Raw genomic sequence first — 16,196 nt, 5'->3', positions numbered from 1 at the left:
TTGGATATGAGTGGGACCTCCTCTGAACTTTTTCTTGGCGTGCTGTTTGACTGGAAAACACCAGGAAGATGGTTGTCATTGAAACTGTGCTTCTGATGTCTCTCATCACTAAATGCCTTTTTTTTGTCATTTAATAATGGCACAAAACTGTCTGTGAGAGCTTACAGTGATTGTTTTTGGCTGCATTGGCCTTACAGGCACACAACAGTTGCTTATCATATTTGCTATTATTAATACTTATCCTCTGCCATCCAGCAGAATAAGGAGTCACTGAAAACAAATTTCCATGTACAGCAGCAGATGGAGGTTTTTTTTTTTTTTTTCGGGATGATAATTCAGTAATCCTCAGTAAAGAAGTGATTGATTTGTTGCAGCGGGCTTTGAGTTTGTACTGCGTTTAGAAGACTCTTTAAGCTTCAGAGTGATTTAGATTGGTGGTCTGACCCCCCGTCCTGTACCTCTCATCCCCTGAGACGGCTTCTGATTAGGACATATGTCACACTGCTTGGATAACCAGGCAGCGAATGACCAGCATGCACCTTGCCTACCTGCAGCAGATGCGTGTGTTAGGCGGCGTACGTATTTTGGTGGCTGTATGTACTGAGAGTATGCTGTATATTTTTTCCAGAGTTATGTCAGAAGGATCCTACTCCCTTGGCAGTTTAAGAACTTTTTGTTGACTGTCTTTTGTGTGTCCGTCTGTCACCGAATGTGCTGTCTGTCCAGGGATTGCCACCCTTTTCCCCTCCCGTCAATCTCACCCGTCAGTGTGTCGGGGGATGGTAATCCATTCTTCCCATATGCAGATAGCAACGGCGAGATTAGGCAGACCCTGGGAGAGGATTAAGGCTTCATAGCTAGGACCCCCCACCCCCCACCCCCCCAATTCTATCGCTTCTCTACCCATCCAACCCCCCCAACCCCGACTACTCCCCTTCCACACGCTTCCTGTTCGCCCCCTCATTCTTCTCCCTTTCCTCCCCTGGGCTCGTATCCAGTCTCTGGAGTGTGTTAGCTGCTGAGTGAAGAGGTGGAGGGCAGATTAAGATAGAGACCCATTTAGCATTCGCACGTTTGTGTTTTGACATATTGGATGATTCTTTGTGGTTTTCCCCACATAAAGTCTACTTTTGAATGCTAGATGTGGTGGAGAAAGAGGGGAAGTTGACTTAAGTGAGTCTTTCTATATATGTGTGTGTGTGTGTGTGTTTATGTAGATGTACTATTGAAATATATCTTAATAGAAAAGGAGATGGCATTACAAATTGACTACACTTATCACACTAACACAGACCACTGTGGGTGAAATATCTATGCATTTCCCTTAGTAGTCACTATATACCCCATACCTTTGGAATGTGCTTGTACAAATTGAAACGACACACTTTGTACATCTATAGCAACATACGGTCGGGAACAAATTGGTTCACATGACTGCATGTAAAAATGTTGCTGTGAAATCAAAGTGTGAGTGCAACTTCTTTGATCTTTTTCTGGAATCCGGGGTGACCATCGTCGATCAGGTTTCTCACGCCACTCTCGGAGCAGTAGAAATGTGAGCACAGATTTAGAGTGCTGCCCTCTACGATATCTTTAGCAGGTGTTGGATGATGGTTATCCTCATGATTTTTCACTCCGGTTTTAATGATTCGTCAGTAACATTTGAAAGTGCATTGCTAACTGTGAGAAATATATCCATTGCATAATTCCCATGTATTCACATGATATACTGCAATAAAGAATCTACACAGTATTACAGTAGGCAGTTGAGGTGTGGCTTGCAAGGTGCCCAGTGTGTCTTTCACCGCGTTCACTCGCCTCCATGATAATGTTACGGTTGGGCTTCAGTAATTGACTTTGCAGGAAATGAATTTGCATTCATCTTCAGAGCTTTTCCAATATTTTGTCAAACTGCTGCTCGCTTAAATACTCGGTACTCCCCTTTTCCTCGTCCCGTAATCCCCGCTGTGACCCACACGTTGTGACGCCGCGCAGAGGGCAACAAATTCATCTGAACGCCGCACTTCTTCCTCTCTCATCATCTTCCTCTCTCTCGCTACCTTCTCCTCCTCTTTCACCCCTCCAGTGTGGACCGCTGGTAATTGATATGCCACTGGCAATAAATCAGCACAGCTTTACGCTCTGAGCGGCGACCATTATCTGAACGGACAGGTTGAGCTGCTTTGGAGAGGTGGGTGAGAGGGGGAGTTATCCGGCTCACCACTTCAACGGCCCTCTGGAATATCCTCACAATGTGTATAGAGACACACAAGCACCCATCTGCCTTGAACTAAAAGGAGCAAAAGGGAAGGTAAAAACTGGAAGGACTTCTTCTTGCTTGGCTCCCCCCCCCCATTGCCTCAATTTAACCCTTCATCCCAATTCCTGACGCCCATAAGGAAGTACTACAGTACCGTCAATTGATAGGATGTGCCGATATCAAATCCAATCAACTGGGCCCTGTACAGCCCGCTGTCTCTTAATGCTTTTCCCTGATGTGATAACAGGCCTGGCACCCTCCCTCACTCCCCTCCCGATACGGTGGCTGGCCATTCCCAAAGCCACAGACACGCTCCAGCCCCAAATGATTGACGTGTTTTTCCTTGATGGTGCCAGATATGGCTTCACAGCCTCTTACCAGTTCTCTTCCCACCATTTCACTTTAGCTGTATAGGAAATTGAAATTGAAGAGCTGAGAAGGAAAATTGAGAAATTTGAGATGGGGGGGGGGGTGGGAATAAATGTGCGCCGCTTGATGCTGAGTGGGAAAAAAAAACCCTGTATCCCTACCAGCTGGGCGTGTCGGCTGTGACAGGAGGTTAAAAAAATGGCTTATCGAAGGTGAGGGAGCGAAGACATTATCAGCACGATCCCGTTTCCGCGGGTTTTAGCTGTGAAGTTTTATAATATGGAGTCAGATGCCTCCACGTTGTCTTTTCATTAACCTTTATTTGTAAAAGCAGGTTTCTTGATGTCATTGTCTTTTTGCTCAGATAGATAACAAGCAGCCACAGACCCCCAGATGCAATTTGTTGTGCGATTCACACTCTCTTACATCAAGCTGTGGCTGGCCTAAATGAAGAGGAATTACTGCAGGGATGATTTTTTTTTTTCCCTTCCCTTCAGGTCCTCTCTCGTTCTTTATCAGGCTCTCTCGTTTGCACACTTGCTCACTCTGCCTCATTGTGTCTTTGCCTCACTTGGAAATGACAAAGGAAAATGAGGCAGCCGGCCTCCCTATGCGCTGCCACACTTTAAATTGACATCTGCTCTCGTTGCGCGGCGCGACTGTACCGTTGAGCAAGAAATTAGTTTTTTTATAGGCTGGCTCGTCACTTTATTGCGGCTGCTTATGTCGGAGAGGCTGTGATCCACGCCGAGCCGTTTTAATCTGCCAGAGTAGAGAGTCGGGGTATATCTGATAACTGCGGCTCAGGCCCTTCTGCCAGCGCTTTCCTTCCTGAGGTGTCTCGATCCACAGGGTGTTTGTTTCAAGTGAAGGTAGAGCCCTGAATAAAATGGAGAAGAAGCATTTTCTCTTCTCACTCAACTTTCTGCTAATGGAGCTGCCGCGCTCTTACCTTTCACCTTTTTGCTCTTCTCTTTCTTCTGGTTTGGTTTTTCCTCATTCCACTACATTTGTCTTATTTCCTTGTAGGAAATTGAAACGCACCACCTCTTTCTGAATTTGGGTACTTTAAAGCCATTAAACTATGCTTTGCCAATATGTGAACCCTCCTACTACCTCTCATCTCTCCTGCTCACTCGGTTTCCATTGCCTACTATTTGCAGCGGAGACCGAATGTGATGACCAGTCCAATGTCTTACTGAGGTGTTTGATTCTTTTAGTTCTTGCAAAAGAACATTTCTTCCTCCCTCTCTTATGTGCCTACGTTTCCAACTATAGCTGTACAGAGCGGGGGAAAAAAAACAAAAATAATCGAATTGAAACAAACTCCCACTGAAACAAACAGACTGCGCTCCCTGACCTGAATGCTTACAAAGTGATAGACAGATAGCTTTGTTCCAGAGTGGCTCACAGAAGGAGAAAAGGAGATGGGAATTGAGATAATGCATAACAGAAATGAGAAAAAAAAAAAAAGCCTACACCTCCTCTTTACATCACCTCGCTATGTCCTGGTTTTTTTCTTCGTATTTTCATCTGTTTCACGTTTTTGCCTCCCCCATGCCTTACTTTACTCTCCCTTTTGACCCTCCTCATCTCACTGTAGTGCCTCATCTTCTCCGATTCTATACGGTCGTAAAACAGCCTTTGCGCAGACGCTTTGATAGTCAAGGTGAAAGCGAAGTGAGGGGTCCCTGGGTGAGTTGCATCCTGTTTTGCATAATCAGCGTTTACAGGAGAAACCAATGTCCTGCTATTGCAGGAACATGATTGGCCTGTCAAGTAACAGCGTGCGCCTTGCTCATCGTCGTCATGGTATTGTTGTAGGACACTGAGAGGAGCGCAGACTCCGTATTGGACTCCTTCTCTTCCGTTCTTTATTGCCCTTTACTTGTAATATTGCTGTCCCCATTAAATGATCTCACTGCTGCCCTTTAACGTACCCCTTCTGTTGTGTATTGTCCGCTGCGAGGTATACCGTGTGCCTCGTGAAATATATTTGAGCTCATAAATGAAAGCCGACCTGCGTAGATGTGCTTGTCGAGCTCCTGCTCTTCATCTTTCAGAATTAGCTGTCGAGAGAGGACAATGGCAGTAGTGCGGAAAGAAGCGTGGACAGTGGAAATAGTATTGGGTGGGGGGGGAAGAAAGAAAAACACAGCCTAGTTGGTATTGGCCTGTCACCGCAGGTGCTGGTAACAAGATGAATAAATCAGGAGAAAATACATCAAGTATAGGTTTGAAGGTTTATCACACATCAAAACCGTGCAACATTTAATAACTGCAGAAAGAAAAAAAACCCAACTTGTTGCTGTTTTTCTGCTTTCTAGTCTATTCTCGACACTCTTGACACGTATAATGACGAGGAACTGGATGGTGGGCTGATATTGTTCGACCGACCACAAGGAAGCCGTCAAGCAAATCTGTTTGCTGTCGATGTAATAGTGCCCACTGGCGTTTCTTTCAAGATCTCACCTCCTTCAAAGCCACCGTGGCGATGGGGAAAGTTATGAAATATTAACGAGTCCAGTTGTATCTATAACTCAATCCCAGACTGGTATTATGTGTACAGAGCCTTTAATAACCAGCTCAGGCCTACCCCTGCATTTTCACTCATAATTAAATGCCGACACACATTTGCCTTCCATATTTTATTTCGGTATCATTTATTTATCACCCGGGCAAAATGTCAAGTAGAATATTTTTCTAATTTTGGCTGTGCTATTTGCGAGTTTTATAGGTCCTTCTACCTCCTTGATGCATAATCAATAAGAACTGTTTCTTTGGCATTAAATATGTTTTTTTTTCTCTCTCTTTTCCTTCTAGGGCTCCCACCTTGTGCCTCTCTGGATGATGGTGATCCTGATGACTGCTCACAAAGCTGAGACAAGGACTGTGGATCAATAGGAGTTTTGTTTCTCCTTCCCTGATCCTCCTCTCACGCTGTGCACCCTTATTCCTCCGAAGTTGAGCTGAAAAGAAGGAAAATCCTGACTTGGGACTTGGTACCAGAGCTCCTCCTCCTCCTCTTTTTTTTCCTTCCCCATCCCCCTAAGTCTCGCCTCTGGACAGCCTAGATATGTGTCCCTTAGCTCGGTCAGCGGCTTCCCCTGGTCAAGGGAACTCGTTTCTTCTCCTGGGGCTTTTACTCATCATGAGCTCATCCTTCTCTGGAGGCCAACCCCCACCCTTCAAACGATTCGCTCCTCCCGAGTGTTGGCTCACACATCTGGCCATTCACAACAAGACTGGTGAAGTTTATGTAGGAGCTGTCAACTGGATTTTCAAGCTTTCCAGCAACTTGACCAAACTGCGCAGCCACATGACTGGCCCAGTGGTAGACAATGAGAAGTGCTACCCTCCGCCGAGCGTGCAGTCCTGCCCGCATGACTTGGCCCAGACCCCCAATGTGAACAAGCTGCTCCTCATAGACTACGCACAGAACCGCCTCATTGCCTGTGGCAGCACCTCGCAGGGCATCTGCCAGTTCCTGCGCCTGGATGACCTCTTTAAGCTTGGCGAACCACACCACCGCAAGGAGCACTACCTCTCCAGTGTGGCAGAGTCCGGCACCATGTCAGGAGTCATTATAAGCTCTCCCCAAAGTCCTACCAGTAAGTTATTCATCGGAACACCTATTGATGGCAAGTCTGAGTACTTCCCCACCTTATCGAGCCGAAAACTGATGGAGAACGAGGAGAACGCTGACATGTTCAGCTTTGTCTATCAGGATGAGTTTGTCTCCTCTCAGCTGAAGATCCCTTCGGATACCCTGTCCAAGTTTCCCGCTTTCGACATTTATTATGTTTACAGCTTCAGCAGTGAACAGTTTGTCTATTATCTGACCATGCAGCTAGATACCCAGCTGACGTCGCCTGACGCCAGCGGAGAGCAGTTCTTCACCTCCAAAATTGTCCGTCTGTGTGTGGACGATCCAAAGTTTTACTCCTATGTCGAGTTCCCCATCGGCTGCACCAAAGACGGTGTGGAATACCGTCTGGTGCAGGATGCCTTTTTGGCCCGCCCAGGCCGGGAGTTGGCCAACTCTCTGGGGATCTCGGAAAATGAAGACATCCTGTTCACGGTCTTCTCTCAGGGTCAGAAGAATCGGGCCAAACCACCCAAAGAGTCTGCATTGTGTCTGTTCACCCTGAGGAGGATAAAGGAGAAGATCAAAGAGAGGATTCAGTCCTGTTACAGAGGAGATGGGAAACTCTCCTTACCCTGGCTGCTTAATAAGGAGCTCGCCTGCATCAACTCGGTAAGCTCAAACCTTTCTACTCCCTCAGATTTATAGAATTTATCTTCAGGACATTGATCTCCCCCAGTGTTTAGATGAATTGTTATAATAATTTTTGACAGTTAAAGCACAAGTGCCCTTAAAGAAAAAACGTGAATGTAAAAAGTGCCACTGTGTTTGTAAATGCATTTTATATATGTAGATGGATTTTCTCCTAAGATTGATTGTACGGATATGCAATTATCATTTAAATATTCAAATCAAAATCCTGATGTGAGTTTTCTCCGTTTGTACAGGCTGTGTCCTTTTAGCTACAGTGGTACTAGTGTGTCCCCATGTTCTATTCATTGAGTAAAAAATACAGCTGCAGGCCTGCAGTGATTAATACAGTGAAGTATATATAGGTTTATTTCTTTCCCCTGCTCTCTCCCTTTCACTTTTTATTCTCAGTTTTGCCCCCGCCACAGCCCCGTTGGTCCTTTTGATTTAGTCAGACAAGGGACATCATTAGCCCAGTCCCCTGGATTTGTGAAATGTCACTCAGGAGGAGACCCCCCCCCCCCCCCCCTGCACACACATACACACAGTATGGGTGGGTGCGGTGCAGTGTGAGATCCTGAGGGATAGCATGAGTTGGACTTGGTTTTTACTATCTGATCCACAGCGCATGGCCCTGCATGCATTACAGAAGACAGGGCTTACATGGACACACAGAGATGCACTCACGCTGGAGACCTCGAGGCGGCACACAGTCCAGTTTTGTCCATCGGATGCTACATTTTGGCCCGGATTTTAATAGGTCATTCTGCTGTGTCTGTCCTTTGAACTGCCTTGCACACTTCCTTCAAACTGCATTTGCCCGGATCCTTATCAAAGTTTAAAGTGTCCCCCATTCTCAGTTTGACCACCTGTCTCGACAAACACATCTCCAGTTCTGCGTGTTCTTGAAGAAGCACCCACCCATCCACTCCATCCTGCTCGACCCTTTCAAATAGCCTAATTAATGGACCCGTTTTAAAGCTTTTTGTGCAAATGTCAGTGAACACCATTTTAACGGCAGGTGTCTGTGATGCACACACACACACACACACACACACACGGACTCGCTGCCCTGTGCTGCATCTAATGGAGTAGGAATGTTGGTAAGAACAGCACACGTTCCTTTTGCAGGCCTTCATTAGCTTGAGTGCACAGGTGTGCGTTTTGTGCTGGTGTAAGTGATGTGAATGACCCAGACGAGACCTCCCTTTCTCTCGCCCTCCTGCCACTTTCTGTAGATGTAGTCTCTCTTGTTCAGTGGCTGTTTTCACTCGGAGAACTCATCACGCTTGACAATAGCTCTGAGGCCAAAATTCTGGCGTTCTCATTTATATCAATTAGACCTTTGTACGGGCGCTGCAGAAAGTATTGGTTCAGAAAGCTGATAAGAGAGTGAGTCTACCTTTTATGTGGCGCCTGCTGTCTTGCTTTGCTGCCCAGTGAAATACCTTTTTTATGTAAGTGATTGTGCGAGGGAGATAACTTTGTTGCACTGGGCAGGGATGGAAATGCGCGTTGTATTACTCAGTAACGCTGCCACGATAACTCCAGATAGATGAGACCCAACCTCAAATGTGGTGTGTTGTTTGCTTTTGATAAGACTCAGAAGTAGGCAATAGGACTCCAGGTGAAACTGCAGCTCCTGGCAAATTTTGTGTATTGCTGGCTGATAAAAATGCGAATGCTGAACAGCCCAGAGGGCAGACGGGATATTAATTAACTATATGACTGTCACCTGTATGAGGCTCTTTCATTAAAATTGTCATTGTGATGAGAGTTAACTTCTCTGTCTTTTCATGAGGGAGACAGTAGGGAAGTATCATTGAATCAGTGGGGATTTCTCAAACGCTTGTAAATTAACTTCAAATCGTCATACTTAATTCTCTATATGTATCTCTATATGTTGGTTATCCTGTTCAGGGTCACGAGGCACTGGAGCCGGTCTCAGCTCATTCTTTATTTGAAAATGCAAAAGATCTGCGTGTCTTATGGTTGAGATCAGGGGTGTCAAACTCATTTTAATTCAGGGGCCACATACAACTCCATTTCATCTCCAGTGGTGAAATAGTGGCATAATAACCTTGAATTTTGAAGTTTTTATTTGTTGTGACACTGAGTAGAAGTTTAAAAAAAGTAAATTTTTCAAATATCAACATAATTAGTACTGGAAATTGCTGCAATTTCAACGTAAAACAATTTTGATGACATTTTCTGGTGCAAAATACATTGAATTCGATGGCTTCTTTGTATTTTTATTTTTTTTTTATAATTTGTTTGGTCATTTCCTGGACCAGATTGGAGCCTCTTGCAGGCAGCCTTTGGCCCACAAGCCTCATGTTTGACTCCCCTGGTTTAGACCATGAGTTTTTTTTTATAATTTCTGTAGCTGTTATAAAAGTGTAATTGTGTGCAATAGCAGATACATTTCCCGGATTGTCTGTGAAAGATTTTGTGAGCTCTTGGCATGGTTCATATGCCATCATGAGATAATATTTATTTTGGGGTATTTTCCAAAATGCAAATAACACTAACAAACTAGACTGTAATAGCTTCATCAAGAGTGTATGCAGTGAGTACAAGTGAGTCCTGGGCGAGTTCCACAAATATTATATCATTTTACTTTTAATTTTAGGATGATTTTGCTTCACAAAGAGTCTCTCAGAAAAAAGATTCTTCAGCCTGTTTTTAATGCTCGAGCCTTCATGTTTCCCTTCATTCCCGTGATTCAATTCCACCACTGTTAATTTCTGTTTGTTCACATTTTACTCTGTCCCTCCTTTCCATTCCTGCTCTACCAGGCCTTGTTGCCATGGTGACTACAGTGTTTTTTTTTGGGGTGGGGGTGGGGGGATAAGGATTACGTCCCGTAATAATTCTTCATCACTTAAACATCACCTCAGAAACTGTCATCCCATTTAAGCTGTCATCAGCGGTGATGTAAAAGCCTTGCACATAAGCTGATAGGCTGACCCGGTGACAGCAGCCAGGCCTGAGAGGTCAGTCCCAGGTTAATGGTGTCTGCCACATTGCCCCTAAGCTCTGACCCAATGTCAGCTGCCCACTACTGACCCTCAACCTCAGCCAGAGTCCCGGGGGATTTAAAAATCTTACATCATTTTTCGGCGTGGGAGTCAGTGCTGTGCAACACAAGTAAACAGAAATGTAGCTGAGCATGAATAATAACCTCGAAATATTGCATGTTTCCAATGCTTTTTAAGGTGAACTGTTTAGTTTATAGTGTAGTGGAATTATTTTTGTTTGACTAAACACTGACTAAATAAATAGTTGTTTTTTTTTTTTTTTTTTTTATGCGATCGCCGTACAGATGCATCACAAAGAGGGAAACTTTCATATAACTCTGATGTGTTTTCACATCAATTGGAAAAGTTTGAGCCTTATGTGTTCTTTTCAATTGTGACTTAACATGACAGTCACCAATACAGAACATCAAATTATTAGAATATTTAGACCAATATTTTTCATGTTTTGTTTTTTTAACCAGAGACCATAATCATCACATTTTTTATTTGTATAGTTCTAATAGACATTAATATATGTGCTACTAGGCTAAAACTGGCCTCCTCAAAGCTTCCCGTCTTCGTTGTTTTTTTGTTTTGTTTTGGTTTTTTTAGTCAGTTGGACTATAAATAAGTTGGATCAGTCCAAACCTGGACAGGAATGATTCCTTCTCCATTTCTCCAAGTGATCCTGGCAGTATAAACTGACAATACTTTACTTCACAACACTCGAACCTTTAAAATACTGGCCTCAGCACTGAGCCCCTCTTGACTTTTCTCAGTTACTTCAGGAATTCAAAATGCAGTGCTGGCACTGTGGGAAATACTCCAAAGGGTGGGGGGTGGGGGGGTGGAGTGTGGGGGAAATACGTTGAGATTGACCCTGTTGCGGAGCGGTGGAGAGGGCAGGGTAGGGGAGGGAGAGTGGGTGGTTAGAGTGCTGAGTAGGCCTGGACAGCTGTTGGCCACACAGCCGTGATGGATGACCAGGCGCGCTCCGTCAGTTACCCGGCGCGAAGTTCAGGTCTGAGCTGGACCTTAACGTCGCGCCTCTGGCCATCATTAGATTCATATCATCGCAGACAGAGAGAGAGACGCTGGCTGTTTACTGTAAACACAAATGTTTGGACACATTCAGACGCGGAGCTGTAATAAAAGTGTACACACACACACACAGCCAGGTAACAGTACCAAAGTGCTAAATGCTTTGTGTGTGTGTGTGTGTGTGTGTGTGTGTGTGTGTGTGTGTGTGTGTGTGTGTGTGTGTGTGTGTGTGTGTGTGTGTGTGTGTGTGTGTGTGTGTGTGTGTGTGTGTGTGTGTGTGTGTGTGTGTGTGTGTGTGTGTGTGTGTGTGTGTGTGTGTGTGTGTGTGTGCGCGCGCTTCTGTCTTGTCCCTGAGCTTTATTAGTGAACCCCTGACCTTCTCCCCAGTTTGAGAGTGGATCAATACACACCATTTCCACTGAAGGAGGCTGAAAAGGAGAGAGAGTGATAGGAGAGTGGCGAAGTTAGTCGAGAAAGCGACGATGGAAAAAAAAAAAAAAAAAAAAAAAGGGAGGAGTGGAATGAGATGGGCAGCAGAGTGGTATAGGAAAGAGGTGAGCACAGGGAATAAATGAGGAAGAGAGAGAGGAGAGGTGCAGGGTGTGGGTGGATATAAAAATGAAAGTACAAGAGGGAGTCTGAACCAGAGAAAGAGTTAGATGCCAAAGCAACTTTCAGGGGGAGAGTACGGGAATTTGAGGCGTGGTGGGGAAGAAATGAGAAAGACGGCACGGACAGAAATAACTGTGCAGGCCAAGGGAATGGCTGGAAGGGAAAAGGAGATCAATTTATGGGAAGAAAAACACGCACATTAAAAGAAATGAGATAAGTGCGGAATGTAGAGAAGTGTGGATATTTCTAAAAGAAGATTGCGCCATCAAACTCTTGTTCTCTGCAGTTAAACTTGTAGAGTGAATGCTGGAGCTGCTTTGCACAGGTTCGCTGTGGACTTTAATGTACAGCAAGACATTTATAATCCACATTCTCTTGCACCATTTCTTACTTAAAACGGCCTTAACAAATTGACTGTCGAGCCATCCGTTTGGTTTGGATGCATTGTTTTCAGTGTTTTCAGTTCTATTAGGTTAAATCGATCACAAATAATCAAATGTCGTATTTGGGCCCGTTTTCAATCTGATCTCCTTTCTTATGGGATCCAGGTAGATTAAAGAGACATGACTTGGTAGGTGGGAATAAGGAAAGGAGGAAACGGACAAGGGCAAGTAGGAGAAAAGAGAATTACCCCCCCCAAAAAAAAAAATATAAATTACAGAAACAGCCACGGAGTGAGCAAGTGTTACAGCTGGTGTGTACTCAAAGGAGAGGCGGTGATTCAGCGACGGTGAGGAGAGGCAAGCGAGAGGAAGAGTGATGGCTCCAGAAATCTTTTCAGCACCACTGCCAAGAACAGCTTGAGAAAAAGCGGGGGGATGACAGAAAGAAGAAAGAGGAGTCGGGGGGCGAGGGGGGGGAGAGGAGCGCATGATTCAACGCTGGCCACAGCACAAATAATATCAGTGTCCGTCACCTGGCCACCGCACCGCCGTCCTCAGCAGCTCCGCTCTGTCATGTCAGCTGTGTGTGTGCGTGTGTGTGTGCGTGTGTGCGCCTGTGAGTGTGTGTGTGTGTGAAACATTCCCAAATTCCGAGAGGTGTACACAAGGTAGAGAAAGTGGGGGAATCTCTTTCCTCAGAGGTCACTTTGCAAAATGAATGTTCCTCCTTGCTGAAATTGATCTTATTAAATGGCGGCGCCCAGCTGTTTCTCCCCACAGTCAGCGGAACTCGGCGCTTCGGAGCGACACTCTTTAAAGCTATTTAAGTACTCCTTATTTTTAGGACGTCTTGGAGAAGTTGTGGAATCTAACGTCGAAGCAGCGGTAGAAAACTGCGCTCAGATTTACTTTACGGAAGGCGTGTTCAGGATCTGTTCAGCACCACGATGCGGGTGCAGGGAGAGGTCATGTGACAGACCTGAGGCGGTGCCGTAAGCGCCACCAGAACAAACGTCTGACCGAAGGAGGGACGGCCGTACACCGGGCAGCTGCGGCGAGGTTTACTCTGCGACGTGACCTCCCGAACAGCGGTGATGCGTTTGCCGAGATGAATGCAACACAAAGCCTGTGGGATTATTGTGGCGACGTTTTAGTATTCGTTTTATTATTGGTTCATAAACTCTTTTGCTTCCTGCAGTCTTGAGCTTGAACTCCATTTCACAAAAGTTTCTAATGGTAAATGGTGATAAAGGACACATTGGTCAAACCTAATCTATAGAACGTATCTTTGCCTGTAACATGGACAATAACAAGCATTAATGACTTGGACCAGTGCTTGAGTTTAACATTCTTCAATACTGTGAACCTGCTCAGGATGTCATGTACTCCTAATACAAACATTGTAGGACTTCACTCCGCTCTAACGTCATACGGGGGAAAAAAACATCTGCTACTGCCTTTAAAGTGATAATAGAAATCCATGGACGTACCGCTGGCTTTTAAAAGGAGGTGGTTTGGACACAATGGACTATTGAAATTGTCATATTGCTTTCTCAGTCATCTGATGGATGAGGAGGTTTGAACTTAGACACGAGCTAATCCATCAATCATCGCTCAAATGAATCTCTTCCTTTCAGTTGTTTTTTTGCGAGGCTCCACTGGCCAGATGTCTGACCGCCAGTGTCAAAAGGTGAAACTCCAAGCAAAGCTTGAAATCCATTTCGACAAAGTCCGTTTTTTTTTTGTTTTGTTTTTTTTCCCCATAGCTTGTTTGCACAATCACTCGCTGCCGTTTCTGAACTGTTTACATCAACTGTAAAGTCACACGAGAGGGATTCCTTAGTTTTTAAAGAGTGGGGGTCCTGGTGAGCTGCACTCTTGAAGCTGACTATGGCGACACTGAAAAGGATGCAGATGTTTTAACAGGTACTTTATTTAATTTATTTTGTCTTTACAATGAATATATTACATTTGAGGGCCACACAGTGATTCAACATGCAGCTCAAACTAAACTGTGAAGATTTCCTATCAAAAAAAGGGGGGATTATCAAAGCCGTTTCTTTCAAATGATGAGACATATTTTTCATCTCAAGAGGCCACATTAAGTAAACTGCGCTGATGTTTGCTATTGTTTTACAAATTGACTCGGAGACCTGCTCCCAACCTTATTAAATCCATCATTATGAGTATGTTCTAATGAATGCGACTCACCGGTGCTCTTTGTAAAACACGGCCCCCATTTCTGCGGACCTAATCTGAAACGATGTGTCGGCAAATGTGTTGAAGCAATTAGCCCTGATTAATGGAGCCGGAGTTGATGAACGGCGGTAATTGACGGCCTCAATGAGTGGAGCCGGGAGGCGTGTCTTAAAAGTCGTCTGTTCTTAATGAGTCATGTTTGAGCTAATATTTGGCCGTTTCATTTAAAACTTGATTTAAAAAAAAAAATGGGAATCTGTTCAGTTCTAACCTGGATCGGGTTCTGAGTTCCATCGCCGGCTGCCGGCTGCGACGCACAAGTGCCTCTCTCTAATCCCATTATTAAAGAACAATGGAAAACCTTTGGAGGAGACCCCATGCAGACTCTGTGCATGCTGCTTAATTCTCCTTTTTTTTTTCTTCCCCTGACCTCTCTCTCTCTCTCTCTCTCTCTCTCTCTCTCGCTCTCTGAGTGTTTAGCTCAACAAATCCCCATCTCTCGCACCACTCTAATGATACTAATTGTCAGTGTAATTATGTATTGATCGGTACTGTGTGTGGGTGGTGTGTTGCATACATCATTATCAGGAGTAATCAGGAAAGTTGGGGGAGGGTGTGTGTGTGTGTGGCCCGTACTGTGCATACTGATCGCCTCAGGGTGTTTGTTTACTTGTTTATTTATTCATTTGTTTTGGTTCTGAATGGCTGCAGCTGTTCTGGAGCTTTTACCTTTTGCATCCAGTCACTGACGCCGGACGTTTGCTGTCAGGAACCTGAAACTTTGACGTCTTTTAACAATTTCTCTCAGGCAGTAGCTGCACAATCAGAAGGGCGTTGGTCTATTTCACTTTTCACTTCTTAGTGGTAAACCAAGAGCTGGGAAAGACTCGCGTTCACATCGACGGGAAGGTTTAGAGTCACCGGTCAACCTTAGACGTGCGTTTGTTGACTCAGGGAGGAACCCGGACCACCCGAATGTAAACGCAAACTGCACACAGAAAGGCCCCCCGACCCGGATGTTTTCATTGTGTCCACAGTCCTGAAGGCTTTCAGGGTGTCCCTGCTCTAATGCGCATGATGACTAGCTCATCAATAGGGTTTCTGCAGAGCTTCACCATGAGTCTTCGCTCTGGTGTGTTGGAGCAGGAACGTCCACCCCTGGTCAATACAGTACAATCTAATCTAATCTGATCAGCATTCCTGTATAGTTTGCATTCCTGTGCCAATCCATGGATGTTGATAATCAAATCTCAGTTATCTATACATGTGCACGGTGGAACAGTGGTTAGCGCTCTCGCCTCACAGCAAGAAGGTGGTGGGTTCAAATACCGGGCCTTTCTGTGTGGAGTTTGCATGTTCTCCCCTGTGGAGGTTTCCTCCGGGTACTCTGGTTTCTCCCAGTGTTCAAAAAACAAAAAACATGCACCCTGAGAAAGACCCCCCCCCCCCCCCCCCTCCCCCAAGCTCTCCAGGACACACTTGTAAAATTGAGTTATTTGATTTGAAGTTTTTATTTCGAACATGTAGAAAAACCCGAAGCGACACACAGAAAACCACAAATAAAACCCAAAGCCGAACATCTAATTACATAAACAATATAAAAAGGTCAACACCATATGTGCCCGTCTTTTTCACATGCCCGAAAAGGAGGAGGAAGAAGACGTACTTATTCAATCCTACCCCTTCACATCATTGTGGTTTTCTTAATTTACAACATTATATCTTCATCACTTTCAATACATTAAATACATTACATCCTACAATATACTATACTATCAACAGCTCAGACACCATCTCAATGTGGTTCTCCTGACTAAGTAAAGGCTAAATAAAATAAAAATATATAACAGAAATGTTGCAAGGATAACTTGATGATCGTTCATTGGATTTCAGCTGATTGGTCCTTTAGATCACAAGCTCTTCTCTCTTTTTTTTTTTTTTTTTTTTTCATCCACCTGTCAGCTGTTACATTGTCGAAATCTCTTTTGTCGCCTCCTCACTCCCTGTACCGCTCTCCATAACGTATACGTTGCTGC

The 16,196-nt window shown here is 44.7% G+C and overlaps 1 protein-coding gene across 1 annotated transcript in view; it reads left to right on the top strand.

Annotated features, from left to right (window-relative positions):
* plxna1b (plexin A1b) overlaps positions 1-16,196 on the top strand; it is a 197,248-nt gene that overhangs the window by 31,480 nt on the left and 149,572 nt on the right. The window contains exon 2 of the mRNA XM_080461568.1: positions 5,453-6,887. Coding sequence (XP_080317694.1) covers positions 5,706-6,887 — 1,182 coding nt within the window. The 5' untranslated portion in view covers positions 5,453-5,705. The remainder of the gene's footprint in view (positions 1-5,452; positions 6,888-16,196) is intronic.

Source organism: Lipophrys pholis (assembly GCF_963383615.2).
Source record: "Lipophrys pholis genome assembly, chromosome: 4".
Classification (NCBI taxonomy): domain Eukaryota; kingdom Metazoa; phylum Chordata; class Actinopteri; order Blenniiformes; family Blenniidae; genus Lipophrys; species Lipophrys pholis.
Note: the sequence above shows the minus strand (reverse complement) of the source record. Positions and strands in the feature narration are given on the sequence as shown.